At 37.4% G+C, this 14,014-nt stretch overlaps 1 protein-coding gene across 5 annotated transcripts in view; it reads right to left on the reverse strand.

The window, feature by feature from the left end:
- Window positions 1-265: 265 nt before the first annotated feature.
- REPS1 (RALBP1 associated Eps domain containing 1) overlaps window positions 266-14,014 on the reverse strand; it is a 78,742-nt gene continuing 64,993 nt past the window's right edge. For 3 of the 5 annotated variants that reach the window (XM_087444194.1, XM_014781271.2, XM_004422368.3), the window contains 9 exons: window positions 13,808-13,909; window positions 11,677-11,749; window positions 10,209-10,327; window positions 8,929-8,993; window positions 6,781-6,966; window positions 5,580-5,675; window positions 4,001-4,149; window positions 3,101-3,206; window positions 266-530 (listed from right to left, as the gene is read on the reverse strand). In XM_087444194.1, coding sequence (XP_087300320.1) covers window positions 462-530; window positions 3,101-3,206; window positions 4,001-4,149; window positions 5,580-5,675; window positions 6,781-6,966; window positions 8,929-8,993; window positions 10,209-10,327; window positions 11,677-11,749; window positions 13,808-13,909 — 965 coding nt within the window. In that variant the 3' untranslated portion in view covers window positions 266-461. The remainder of the gene's footprint in view (window positions 531-3,100; window positions 3,207-4,000; window positions 4,150-5,579; window positions 5,676-6,780; window positions 6,967-8,928; window positions 8,994-10,208; window positions 10,328-11,676; window positions 11,750-13,807; window positions 13,910-14,014) is intronic. The other 2 variants (XM_014781272.2, XM_004422367.3) reach the window with 1 other exon arrangement.

The raw sequence follows: 14,014 nt of genomic DNA on the forward strand, positions 1-14,014 counted from the left end.
TTCAATAGGCAAAACTCATTTTAAAGATTTTTATAAAACAAATATAAATATTAAAACTAAAAGACAAATTGACAGTTTATTAATTTTGTCTCCTTTTGCAAATATTTCTGAGTTTGTGCTTGAGATGTAAAGGAGAAGGCCATTCTGTAAGTCAGATCAGTGTGAGGTTTTGGCCACATGACTACAATGGACCGATGTTATGTATTCCTGATGCTATGGAATAACAAGGGTGGGCACTGCCAACAAACACAATATACCCTCCAGAAAAAGTCATCCTGACCCTTTTATTGTTGAAATTAAAAAATAAAAGATACTTAAATACAATGGTGAACATAAAGGGCAAAACAGAATCACAAAATTTAAGGTTGAATTAAGCAGTGAGCTGAATGTCTGGGTCTCCAAATTGGCTTGAACCCAGCACCACTTAAAAATGGGTGTGTTCACAGTTAACGGCTATTGGCTTATAGGTGAGAGAACGGTCGAAGTTGTTCCAGTTGAACTTCCAGGGAAATTCTCTCCTCAAGAACATCCTGAAAAAGAGGCAAAACCAGTTATGTTTCAAAGTATGTAAAAACTAAGGCACATCTAACAACAGCTCTCATCAAGAACACAGTTTTATTTGTAAGGGGGCTGGCCCCGTGGCTTAGCGGTTAAGTGCGCACACTCCGCTTGTCTGGCCATGCTGAGGTGGTGTCCCATATACGGCAACTAGAAGGATGTGCAACTATGACATACAACTATCTACTGGGGCTTTGGGGAGAAAAAGGGAAAAAAAGAGGAGGATTGGCAATAGATGTTAGCTCAGGGCCGGTCTTCCTCAGCAAAAAGAGGTGGAGTGGCATGGATGTTAGCTCAGGGCTGATCTTTCTCACACACAAAAAAATATATATATAGCTGTACCTCCTCAACCAGATTTTTAAGCCATTACTCATTCAGCTTCGGGGGTGGGGGGGCACAGTGAAAGAGCTCAATAAACGATTAAAAAAAAAAATTGTTAAGAAGATGAAGGGACAGCTGTTTATATTTTAAAAGAATACTTTAGAAACAGTTTCTTTGTACAAAGAAATATTAAAATATCTTAATTAAAATCTTTTCCTTATTACATAAATCAGGGTAATAAAATATTTTTTGTTTAATGATTAGAAAAGCCAATATTTGCATATGCTGGCTATTCATGCATGCACGTTGCACAGAACCCGTGCCCTGCAGTGACCGTAGAGGAATCGGTTCATACAGATTCTTTCCCCTGGTGACTATATCCCATCATAGCAACTCCTGAAACTCATTTTGAGTTCCAGTTTCACAAAGAATACATTTATTTTGCAATCAGAATTTCTAATTACTGTTGATTTTGAGCAGTCTTTTCAGATAGCCAGCAAATTGGAATTTATCCACTTTCCTTTTTCTCTATCATACTGATAGTATCGTGTTTTAACCAGAACCACCGCTTCCCATTTGGTACTCTACTTCCTATTTTTGGTTCAATGAGAAAAGTGATTTTTTTTTTTTTGGTGAGAGAGGTTTGCCCTGAGCTAACATCTGTGCCAATCTTCCTCTATTTTGTATGTGGGTCGCCACCTCAGCACGGCTGAGGAGTGGTGTAGGTCTGCACCCAGGGTCCAAACCCGAGAGCCCGGGCCACTGAAGCAGAGTGCGCTGAACTTAACAACTACACCACAGGGCTGGCCCCCAAAAGTGATTTTTAAAACAGCTCCTATATACATGTTTCTGTGATTTTCTGTAGTTCTTCAGAAAAACATGCATTAACAAAATTTTCATCTTCAAGGTATGGTACTAGGAAGCCTATCCTTAGTTTAATATTCTTCCTTTACAATACACCAAATTCATAATCATACCACAGCTACAAATATCTTCTTTGAGGGAAGAGTTATACAAGAATATCATTCATTCAACAGACATTCACCAAATGCCTAACATGTGCTAGGTTTTGGGGACAGACACAAGATGGTTACAAGTTTATCTAGGTCAGTCCCACTTTACTTCTGATGTCTTGGCCTAAATATCAACACATTCCTCCCTCTTTTCTCTCAAAAATATAGTGGTTTGGACTTATTATATGGTCACCCTAAACAGAAATTACTATGATTTAGATTTACCCTCTATGAGTTCAGTTAGTAGGAGAGACAAATGTGCCACAGATAATAATTCCAAGACAGTGTAATAAATGCTAGATGAGGGATATGAACAAAATGTTCTGGAAATGAACTAATTCTGTATTAATTTTACATTTCCATGGATTCTTTTCTCCTCATCTTTGTGGTTTACAACTTTGCTACTCAAAGTGTGGCCAACAGTCCAGCAGCATCTCCAACACCTGGCAGCTTATTAGAAACGCAGAATTCTCAGGTCCCACTCCATACGTAATACCAATCAGAATTTGCATTTAACATGACCCCAGATTAACTGTATACACATTAAGGTTTGAGAACCTTATAAGGCATGAATGCTTAATAATGTTGGTGAATCACAATGATTCTGGCTGTTAATTTTTATTCATAGGGATTCAAAGAAATCATGCCTAGTAGTAAGTAAGGAAAACAAACACATTCCAGTACAGATGAAGGAGTACACATCGGCCACAAGCACCATGTCTACTTAAGGCTGGTCTTATCTTTTCCACATGCAGGATGATCTAAATTGCCCCCATCCTTCTTCCTCTTTAGACCTGTTTTAAGTCCCTTTAACAAAATCTGAGTTGTCTTTGATAAAGAGATAAGCTAATAATAAATTATCTTAGAATTAAATCGAGTGTAGACAGCCATGTATGTGATCTTGGAGGTACCTGACATCACAACATTTCTTCTCTTGGGTTTCATTATGAAAGTTAAGGAATACTATAGGAATAGTGATGCCTTATATATATGTAGGATAAGGCAATCACATTAGAATTGAGTATAAAAAATTCCTTTTATTATTAAAAGATTCAAAGGGGTATAAAACATCCTAGATGCACATTTCTCTTGCCACACTGAAAGTTTCATAGTAGCAGAACTGCTGGATCACCTCTAAGTTCCAGTTCAACTCTGAGATGCTCTGAGTCCGTGGAACTTCTCAAATAAAGATTTAGAAACCATATTACCTTTAATTGCTGCTGCAATTCACTATTCAATCTGGCCAAAACTGTGTTGGTTTCCTTATTGCGTCTAATTGAAGCCTGAATAGCTTTCTTATCTTTCCCAACAGACCTGAGAAGATAAAGAGAGCAAAAAACATAACCTTCATTTCTTATCTTTAAATTCTCTCCATTCTTCCTTGATCTATCTCTAAACCTAGAAAGGACAGGGAGCATCTTTTGTCTTATCAGCATAGCTCAACCTCACTTGCTCAGTTTCAATGGTCAACCAAAAGTATCCAAGCTTCAGAAGCTTACTTATTGTTGCTATTGTTTTAATTATTATTCTTCTGTAATAATAACCTGAGTTTAAGTTAGTCTAGAGGGGGCATCAACAAACTTCTGTAAACGGACAGATACTTAAGTATTTTAAGCTTTGCCATACAGTTTCTGCTGCATATTGTTGTTGTTTGTTTCTTTTCTCTCTCTTGGTCTTTATCTCTTCTCCTTTCTCTCTCTCTTCTCTTTTTTACAAAAATGTAAAAGCCATTCTTAGCTCATGGGCCTTACGAAAACAGGCCATGGGCTGAATTCGGCCCAGGAGCCCTAGTCTGCCGATTCTTGGTTTACAACAACCACCGTTAAAGTATTAGTGTTACTCTACACTATTAATTTTTAAAAAGTCTGTTCCAGGGTTTACAATGGAGTGTTAAAATGGAATTGGAACTGAACTTAATGATAGAAAGGAAAAAATTGGGAAAGAATATTCTACCTACTCATAAATGAGAAAACTCTCAAAGAGGAACAGTTAAGAACCCTTGCTCAACTGAAGAACTAGTCTGAACATAATTTCTTTCAGTTTGATATTTTTAATTGCTGTGCTTTTTGTTCTTGTAATTAAACGTGTTTAGGAATAGCTTTGATTACCTAGGGATGGAAGGCTGTGATGCAAGAACAGCAGCTAAGACACCTGTCTTTTGTGTATGTTCATCAACTTCTGGCCTTAATTCATCTTCCGACTTCAATCTTCTTCGAACAGGCTTAGGCGGTGGAGCAAGAGGAGTTGTACCTTTGCTCTAGAAGACAAGAATCCATCAGTAACGAGCGTTTCTTGAAGACATCATGGTTAGTCAGCACTCTGCCAACATCATTTGCTTCATTTAAGTCGCTTATTCTCCAAAAATTAAAAGTCACTTGTCCTACTTTAACACTCTTTAGATATCTGTGGCAACAGCTAACAAATTACAATGGGAAAGGACATTCCTAGTTGACGTCACAGTTCTGAATGTACCTACTATAGAATTTTTTAAAAAGGGTAACATAAGCTGCTTAAGGCCCAAATCTGACTCGAGTGTAATATTCACAGTTGTAACATAAACATGACACGAGTTCAATAAAGATAAAAGGGAGTTTCCAGAAAAATGCATCCGTTATCATCATAGAATTTCCTACTCAAAAACACTAAATAGACCATCTTAATGAATAAAACAATTTATGAAGAAGTGGAAAGCTAGGCAATTCTTAAAAAGGCATCACTAAGATGTACAGTAATTATAACTCTTGAAAATGAGTGGAGATTTTGTTGGAAACTGTGAATCTACCCTCAACAAAATCAAATATGGTATTTACCATAACCTCATTTGACAAAACAAAAACAAGCATCAACTGCCATCTCTTTGGTTACGTGCTATTTTTAATTTGTTGCCATGAGCTGACAAAAATAAAATTCAATCTTAAGAAACATCATAGAACTACTAATGTGGTAAAAAATAAAGTGTCCAGAAAGTAGAATTTAAGCACTTGCAGAAATACATGCTGTTTTAATAACTACTTGGAATGTCTGGATGATAACAGAAACAAAATTACCAAAATTTTTCTCTCAATGGGAAAGTGTACCGATATCTGTAACTTACTTTGAAATGCATAAAACAGATAAGACGGATTGATAAAGATAGAAGGATGGAGAGATACATGATAAAGCAAATAGAGTAAAATACTAATGATGCAATGAAGATGTGGGTTTAGTGATGTACAATGTGAAATTCTTTCAATTTTCCTGTATGTTTAAATTTTTCCTAACAAAATGTTGGGGAAAAAAATTATCCCTAAAATAGTTGAAGAAAAAGAGCACAGAATATAATATTAACCTCAGAGGTTTGATAATTTTCCCCTATTATACTGAAGGCTGCAATAAAAGAAACTGAATTTGACCAAAAAGGAAGTTCTACTTTATATATTTGGAAGAATATAATAACCACATAAATTTGGGAACTGTGGCATGTACTAGATGATAGAATACCATCTCCTAGAATTTTTCAATAGGCAGATCCTGTTCTGAGACAGACTAAATATATTACAGTTAAAGGCAGTGGAATGGGTTAGATAATCTCTAGTTACTTTCTTTCTAATATTTTTGTCATCTTTAAAATATTACGAAGAAAAAATGATCTCATATAACTTTTTCTATGTATAAAATTATCAATCTTATAAAAGACCTTCCGCGTACCACATTGGCGGGAGCACCAGCAGCTGTCTTCTCTTCAATTTTACTCTCTGTTTTGGCAACTCGAAGAGAACCTGCAGAATCAGAAGCTTTTTCAACCTAGAGATGAACATATTATTGTTACTAATTATAATAAGTAATGTACAATTGTACATAAATATATGTAACAAACCAGAGAATAAAATGTACAGAAAATACTCATTCTGACAATAAGAAATCTGAGATCAAGATGAGAAGGAATTTGAGAATACCTTGTAAAATGACCACTCTTTCTTTACTACTCAAGGGCAGAGAGGAGGGAAGGTACTCGATCTCCGAGGGAGCAGGCAGAGCTGAGGATGCAGCTGTGGCACTGGGAAGTTCTTGTGGCTGGGGGAGGGGATGTATCCACCCCGGGGAGTGAGTGCCAGCACCCCATGCACACCTTCCTGGGGTACAGCCCATTCCCCTAGCGGCCCCAGGGCCAGGCAGAAAGTTACAGGTTTGAAGAAGTGGCTGGTAGAAAATTTTCCATGGATCAGATCTATAAGGAACCATAATCTAAATTATGCCAGTCAAATAAACATGGATTTTTGGATCTTTTAGAGAGGCTCAATATGGGTTGAGACAATCAGCACAGAGATTTTAGAATTCCTCTGGTCCCTCCAACTCCACATTTATGTTTAGTGAGGACAGAGATCCTTAGAGAAGTTCTTGCCACCAGAACTAAACAGAGTCTCCTGGAACACTGTCTGCAAAGGTTAAATTTTGGCATCCTGTAGTTTGTAAGCATGTCTAAAGTCATGAAAGTGCCTTACTCTCATACAAACTGAGTGTAGCTATGGTAACCATACCCTCTTACTACATCTTCACCAAATCATACAATCAGATGCTTGGGATTAAGATGGAACCCCAGAGCAGTGTTTTAGCCAGGACTAGATGGTTGTCTTTGTGTTTTTCACACAACGGCTACCCCCTACTCCGATTCTGCTTCTTATTCAGCATTATTCTGCAACCAGCAGGTGTCTGAGGCCAATAAAAAAATTGAGAAGCACTGACTTTGGGAATACAAGTCCTTTAAAAGCAGCAGCAGCAGGCATTTTATTCACTGATGTCCCCTCTAATATCTGCTCTTTTAGGGGTTCCTCTGTGTACAGACAGGCTTATGAGCATGACGTGGGAAGAGATTCCCAGCAGAAAATTCGATAAGCCCTTGAAAACTGACCGTCAAGACCTCTGGATGTTTCTCAGCTTCATCATCTTGTTCTTCATTTACATTTGATGCAGCAAATACTTCAAACTGGCTGAAATCTGCAAAATTTGGTTGTTCTGGTATCTGCTGAGGTGAGGTACTGGTGTGGGTCATTAGGCCGTCAGCATCCACTGGGCGATGCACAACGGGACCAGGAGCCTACACAATGGTTTAGAACAGAGGAGCAAACATTTTATTGGTGTATGTGTCAGAGTAGCCTTCTTTTTCTCTGAAAATATATTATAAAGATGCTCTGTCTTATTATCGGTAAATTCAGGGAGGTAAGCTACAGTAACATTTAGATCTAATAAACTATAAGGGAAATGCTAAGACACTCAAAAAAATTAAGATGACAAATGTCAAACACAAAAGATATTTTCACAAAATTCTTATTGCAAAGAAAGTGCATAGAAGGAGAAGGGAGGGTCTAGCCCTACTCTCTGATTCTCTTCTTGCATCTATCTTTTTCTTAACTGGGCTACTGCATAATGGTTTATTCTTTAAAAAAGATATTTTTAAAAATGTTTCATTATGTTTCTAAAAAGGTTATTATTATTATTATTTTTTCCCATTATCTCTTTATATATTCATTTCACCACAGCAAATGGTCACAGATTAAACCAAACTGTTGTCTGACTCAGTTGTTTGACAATTCCATTTCTGTTGCAATGTCTTCCTTAAGAGGAAGCAACATCTTTTTCTCTTTTAATTTGCATAAAAAATTGAGTTTTAAAAGGTTATTATTTTTAAAGTGTGAAAACCAGGGCTCTAACTCTTCTCCCAAAACTCACAGTGCACTCCCCTTCAACTTGTCCTCCATTCCTTTGCTAGACCAATCCTTCTAAAATCTTCAATTGAAAAATACATTATTTTAGCCAAGCAGTTATGGATATGACAGTGAACAAAACAAGTAAGGCCCATGCCCTAATAAAGCTGACAGTCTAGTGCAGGATCAGAGGCAGTAACAAGGAATTAAAATAGAGTGTGAGAAGTTTTATGACAAAGGAAGTACAGGATGCCACAGGAATAAATCTAAGATTTCTTTCTTGCTTACCTTTTAAAGATTCTCCATCTCCTACAAGAAATAGTCTATCCTTCTTAGTGTGATATGAGAGGCTCTGCCCCGTCACTCCAGTTGTACTGAACCAACCAGTTTTCCCCTGAAGAATATGCCAGACCTACCTCACACCTCTATAGCTTTGTGGATACCATTCCTTCTGGTTGGAATGCCCTCTTCCTGAGAAATACGACTTGATCTTTCAAGTCTCTGCTTAAGTCTTAATTCCTTCATTTTACTTACACCTTTTCAATATGATCCCTGACTTTACTAGCCAGTAAAGCTGTGCCAAAGCATTTTATAAATATGTCTACTGCAGCACTTCTATTATAATTGTTGTTTATAGATCTGTCTTCCCCACTAGACTGATTCTTGAGTTAAGAGACCAACTCATTGAGTTTCACGGCTTAACCCCAGTAAAAGTATTTTTGCTGGCACTTTAAATAAATACTAGAATATTCAAATTTCAGAATCTTTTATGATTTAGAAACCACCTTTTTAACTGCAAATATCCAAGTTCAATTTAAGAATTTAACTGAAAAAAAAAAAGAAAACAGCCAAATTTATTCATGTAAAAGGTAGTGAGTCAGTCACATAAAACTAACAGCTATAATCCAGAATCTATCCTGGAACACAATAGTATCGTGCAGATCAAAACAATGTCCACCTGGCAGGGATGCTGAGGTCACTAACACTCCCTTTACTGCTGCAGCAACACATCCAGAGAGATGCAGTGAGGTCACTGAGTCACTGCTACACCCAGGACATAAATGGACATCCCATTCTCCCAATCCATTGTTCTTTCCACTAAACCCTCCTTTGTTAAGACATTATCATTTGGTTCACTTTAAAGCTTCTTTCAAAAAATAACTCTTACTATTATTGGAATTTTTAGCTTCCAAAATAAGACTTAGCTTCCTTGAATTAAATGTTCATTAAGAATGACAATTAGGTAATTCTCGATCTTCAAAATAACTCTAGAATAGAATCAGATACCTAACGGACGAATTGATCGCAGAGACTGTAATACCTGATGTTTAATAATGAACACGCTGGAGAGTTACCTGTGAGGGCTGTGGTCTTGGAGGCACTGCAGGAGGATGGGCCACAACTCCAGCCTGCTGTTGTCCTGCGTGAACACAAGTCTTCTTTTTAGTAAATATATAATTACTTTGCTAGTAGAACCAAAAAGCTGAATGAATGTGATCAAATGATCAAGATTTCTAAGAATGGTTGGTAAGTACGGGAAGGCAAATATTATCTTGTAAAACTGTCTACATGTGACCTACTGTCCAAATCTCACGGCCTCTTCTCAGACTTTATTTCTCTTGTTCTGCACTCTTGACGTGTTCCTGTTTCCATAATACTATACATTATTGGTTTTCTTCCCATATTTCTGACTGCTCTTTAGCTATCAAGTATGGAAACTTTCAAATTTTCATTTAACATTTTACTCTATCATTTCTATGTAAATGATTCTCAAATAATACATTAATCTATCTTAGCCCACAAGTCCAACGGCCTGTTGATTATTTACCCTTTTCCTCATCATTCCAAACTCATAATGTGCAAATCATCACCCTCTGTCCTAACTTTTCTATTTTGATCAACGTAATAACAATATGATCAGTTATATAAAAATGGAAAGCTTGGAGTGAGTTATGACTGTTCTCTCTCCTTTGTCAGCTAACTTAAGACTTAGCTTTCCCTCCTTGATATCTTCACATCGAATTTCTTGTGGCGTCTCTGAGGTTCCTATCTTTATCATTTGAACTCAAACACATTTTAGATAGTCTTTAAGAAAAAAAATTCTCATCTGATATCTTTTAAATTCAAAATTTTTCTTCAGATAAGTATCAAAAAATAAGACATAAAATGTTGTGTGTCTTTAATTAACTTTAAAATCAAATGGTAATATATAATATGGTTCTCTATCCCCTACCCTGGTGGTCTAGTGGTTAAGATTTGGAGCTCACCGCCACGGCCTGGGTTCATTTCCCAGTCAGGGAACCATACCACCGTCTGTCAGTTGTCATACTGTGGTGGCTGCATGTTGCTGTGATGCTGAAAGCTATGCCACTGGGATTTCAAAAAATATCAGCCAGGTCACCCATGGTGGACAGCTTTCAGCGGAGCTTCCAGACTAAGATTAGGAAGGAGGATCTGGCCACCCACTTCCGAAAAAAGTGGCCATGAAAACCCTATGAACAGCAATGGAGTACTGTCTGATACAGTGCTGGGAGGGGAGAGGATGGTGCGAAAAGACCAGGCAAGGTTCCACTCTGCTGTGCACAGGGTCGCTAGGAGTCAGAATTGACTCCAAGCACGACAACAACACTCCTACCTGTGGTGACTGGAAAGGTCCGATTCATGTCTAGCGATGATGATCTAGAATGAGAGGGCTGTGGCCTTGGAGGGGGAGGTGGTGGTGCAGTGTTGTCAGGCGAGGTTCCTGAATGAGACCTGCAAAATTCGCCCCGTTATCGTTGGTCACTCTACTGACACTGGAACTTTTTTCTGTTGAAGCATTCAAACTGGGCTAAGCTGCAAAGGATCTTATTGGTGTGACATTTTCTCAAGTAGGTATACAAGTATTACAGTGTGCACTAAATGAGTGGTTATTTAATGTGGCAAATAATCTTTTTACAAAGTATAATTATACATTTAACAAATTTCCAAAAATTTGAAAAGAAAGTTATTCAAGGTAGACTGCAAACCTAGTCTAATGTTTTCCCATTTTATTAAAGGTAACATTAGCCTGAAAAACTAGTTTCAAAAAAGAGAAACTACGCTTAGATACAGTTAGCTTTCCACTTATTTAAAGCCCGAAGTTGAGGTAGACTCTGGCTCAACTCTTTGAGGTGCTCATTCCTGTGTTACCACAGGCTGCTCCCATTTTAGAGGTGACTATACTCATGCTCAACTCACCCTAGAGATTCACCTGTCTTCCACCAAAGCCTTCTACAGTTTGAACAGAATCTCATGGACTCTGGCAATCTGATCCTCACTTATAGGGATAAAATGCAGAATAAAATTGGGGCTGGCCCAGTGGTATAGTGGTTAAGGTCGTGCACTCCACTTCAGTGGCCCAGTGCTCGCGGGTTCAGATCCTGGGCGCAGACCTACATACCGCTCACCAAGCCATGCTGTGGCAGGCATCCCACATATAAAGTAGAGGAAGATGGGCACAGTAATGTTAGCTCATGGCCACTCCTCCTCAAGCAAAAAGAGGAAGATTGGCAACAGATGTTAGCTCAGGGCCAATCTTTCTCACCAAAAAAAAAAGAAGTAGAATAAAATCCAAGATGACTGAGAACTCGAAGAAACACAAGAAGAACTAACTACATGAAGAAGCAGCCTTTTGACTCCGTAAGCTCTCTGAAGATTCTATATTACTAGTCTCTCTCTATATCCTCCAGGGGTGTGGCAAAAAGATACTTACCACTTATAAAAAGTGAGGGGAGAAAGATGCTTCTGTCTGGATGGCATTTTAAAACGGAATTCTTTTGGTACTTGCCATAGGGCTATAAAGAAATCCTGCACATTTCTGCTTAAACAGACTCTCACTGTTTACCTATAAGAAGGACTGTATTAAACTGCCACTGCCAAGAAGTCATCAGCCCTGTCTCAACCTTCCACAGAGAATCAAAATTACTTCCCTTCTACGTAAGTCAATAGGTAACCTAACAGCCTTCAGAGCAGTGAAGCACTGAAGAGGAGAGAAAAATGATTTATACTTGGTGCTAAATAATTTTAAATATTAAAGTATAACAAGATATTTTAATATGCTTGTTATTGACAGAAATACTGACCTTTGACGAGTTACATTGTTTCCAATCTGTTCTGGGTCCGAAGTAAAAGAGTCTGAACTACTGTAACCATCTGCTGATAAATGGGATATATCCTATTTAATAATAATCATTTCTTTACTTTTTACACTATAGACCCTAAATATAACTGAATTATTGTTTCAAATCAGAGATATTAAAAAATTGGCTAAAAAGTTAACAGTTCTTCCCAGCGTTATTAACTGTAACAAATAAAATAAAAATAAAAAAAATCACGGCACATTTATACAACAAAATACTACACATATAGAAAAGTTACAACCTAGAAAAGTCAATATTTACTGACACAGAAATATTCAAAATAAGTTACATGGAAAGAGGTTACAAAACAGTACATATATTATAATTTCATTTTATGTAAAAATATAATATGTGCAGAATGAGGATTAAGGTTGACAACGAATGTTAATCATGGTCATTTGTGGAATAGTGAGATTATGAATAATTTTTCTTATTTTTATTACGTTTCTACAATAAGTTTGAATTACTTTTGTAATGAAAAAAGTCATTTTTAAAGAATAAATTAGAAAAACTTAAATAAAGAAAATATTTAAAAATTGTCAATGTGAAAAATTAAAAATTTGACAAGGGAATAAAATCTGCTTAGACAATAATAAAATATACGTAATTAAAAAGAGCTTCCCAATTTTTCACCTGAGGAAATATCATTTTCAGTTTTTTTAAAGCCTTATGAAGGAGTAGGAATTCCAGAAGTAGACTAATGGTTATGACACAATACAGAAATTTTAAAATAGAAACTAAGAACAATTTGAAGGAATATTACTACATACTTTCGAGAGTTATAAATTGAAGGGACTAGTTATTTGGTTTAGTTTCATTTCAAAACGTATCCCTTTCCTTTTTCTTGTCAAATCACTGAATTATTTAACTGGTACAATAATGATGCTAAAACTAACGTATTTCCATTTGGATGTTTTAATAGGCACCTCAACCCGGACTCCTGGTCTCGCCCACAAACCTCCTATCATAGCCTTCCTTCCTCAATTCCCAGTTCCCAGGCCAAAATCCCTGAAATCATTTCTCTCTCATATCCTACACCACATGGGTAAGCAAATGTAGTGGTCTTTTCCTACAAAATGTAGTAGAATCGACCACTTCTCAGTGCCTCTTCTGCGACCACCCCAGGCCAAGCATCATCTTCTCTTGTCTGTATTTTCCTGTCTCCTAAATAGTCTCTCCCTGGTCTGACTCCCGCCTTCTCCTGGCCTATTACCAACACAGCAGCCAGAGTGATCTTGTTCAAAAAGGAAGCTCAGATCACGCCACTTCTCCCTTCAGAACCTTCTACTGCTTTTCCTCTCACCCAGTAAGAGTCAGTCTTACATGGCTCCCCAGTTACTGTTCTACCACTTGCTACCTCTGCTTGCCAAGTTCGCTAACTAGGTCCATTCCAGGTGCTCGCCTGCTGTTCTCAGGAAAAGTAAGGCACGTTTCCTAAATCAGGGCTTCAAATTTGCTGTTCCCCGTGCCTTAAACGTCCCTCCTTCAGATATTCACACAGCCGAATCCCTCATCGCCTTCAAGTTTTAACTCAATGTCATCTTTTGGTCACACCTTCTTAGACCATCTTATTTAAAATGTCACTCTCTCTCCCCTTTTCCAGCTTTATTTTTACCCAGGGTGTTAATTACCTCCTAAGATATGAGTGATTTTTTTTCCTCTTTCCCATCTCCTCTACAGAACTGAAGCTCCACAGAGGCAGAGATGTTTTTCTGTTCTGTTTACTGCTGACTCTCCACTGTCTAGAACTGAGCCTGGCACAGAGTATTCAATTAACACTGGCTGAAGGAATGAATATGCACCATTTCTTGAGAAAGAAAGAAAGGAGCTAGTGGGGAAAAGCCAGTGGACTAATCTGGCTAATCAAGAGGGATGGCACACAGGAGGCCTGCCTCGAAGCAGGTTCAGGCAGCAACAGGCAACTATTTATTCATACAGAGGGCAGGGTATTTAAAAGGGTTGACTAGTCTCTACTTTATTCAGTGAAGACAATATTAAATGGCTATACATTTGAATTATTCAGACTCTAATTAATAAACTTCAAATGGAAGATGTAATGCTATCTGTCACTTACCTACAGTGTTTCCAGAAGCAAATTTCACTGATGAATTTATCTTATTTTCTTCTGTAAGGTCGGATGTTTTCACAAGTAATGGGCTGGTGGGATTAGTATGATCTAGTGGAGAATTATTAGGTAAAAATACAAGACATAGGTATTTGAATTAATAAATTCATAAACCTCAGAATGCACGGTAAGACTTTATTTAGATATTCCAAAGAA

Source organism: Ceratotherium simum, chromosome 19 (genome assembly GCF_057802395.1).
Source record: "Ceratotherium simum simum isolate JZ-2026a chromosome 19, ASM5780239v1, whole genome shotgun sequence".
In the NCBI taxonomy this organism is placed as follows: domain Eukaryota; kingdom Metazoa; phylum Chordata; class Mammalia; order Perissodactyla; family Rhinocerotidae; genus Ceratotherium; species Ceratotherium simum.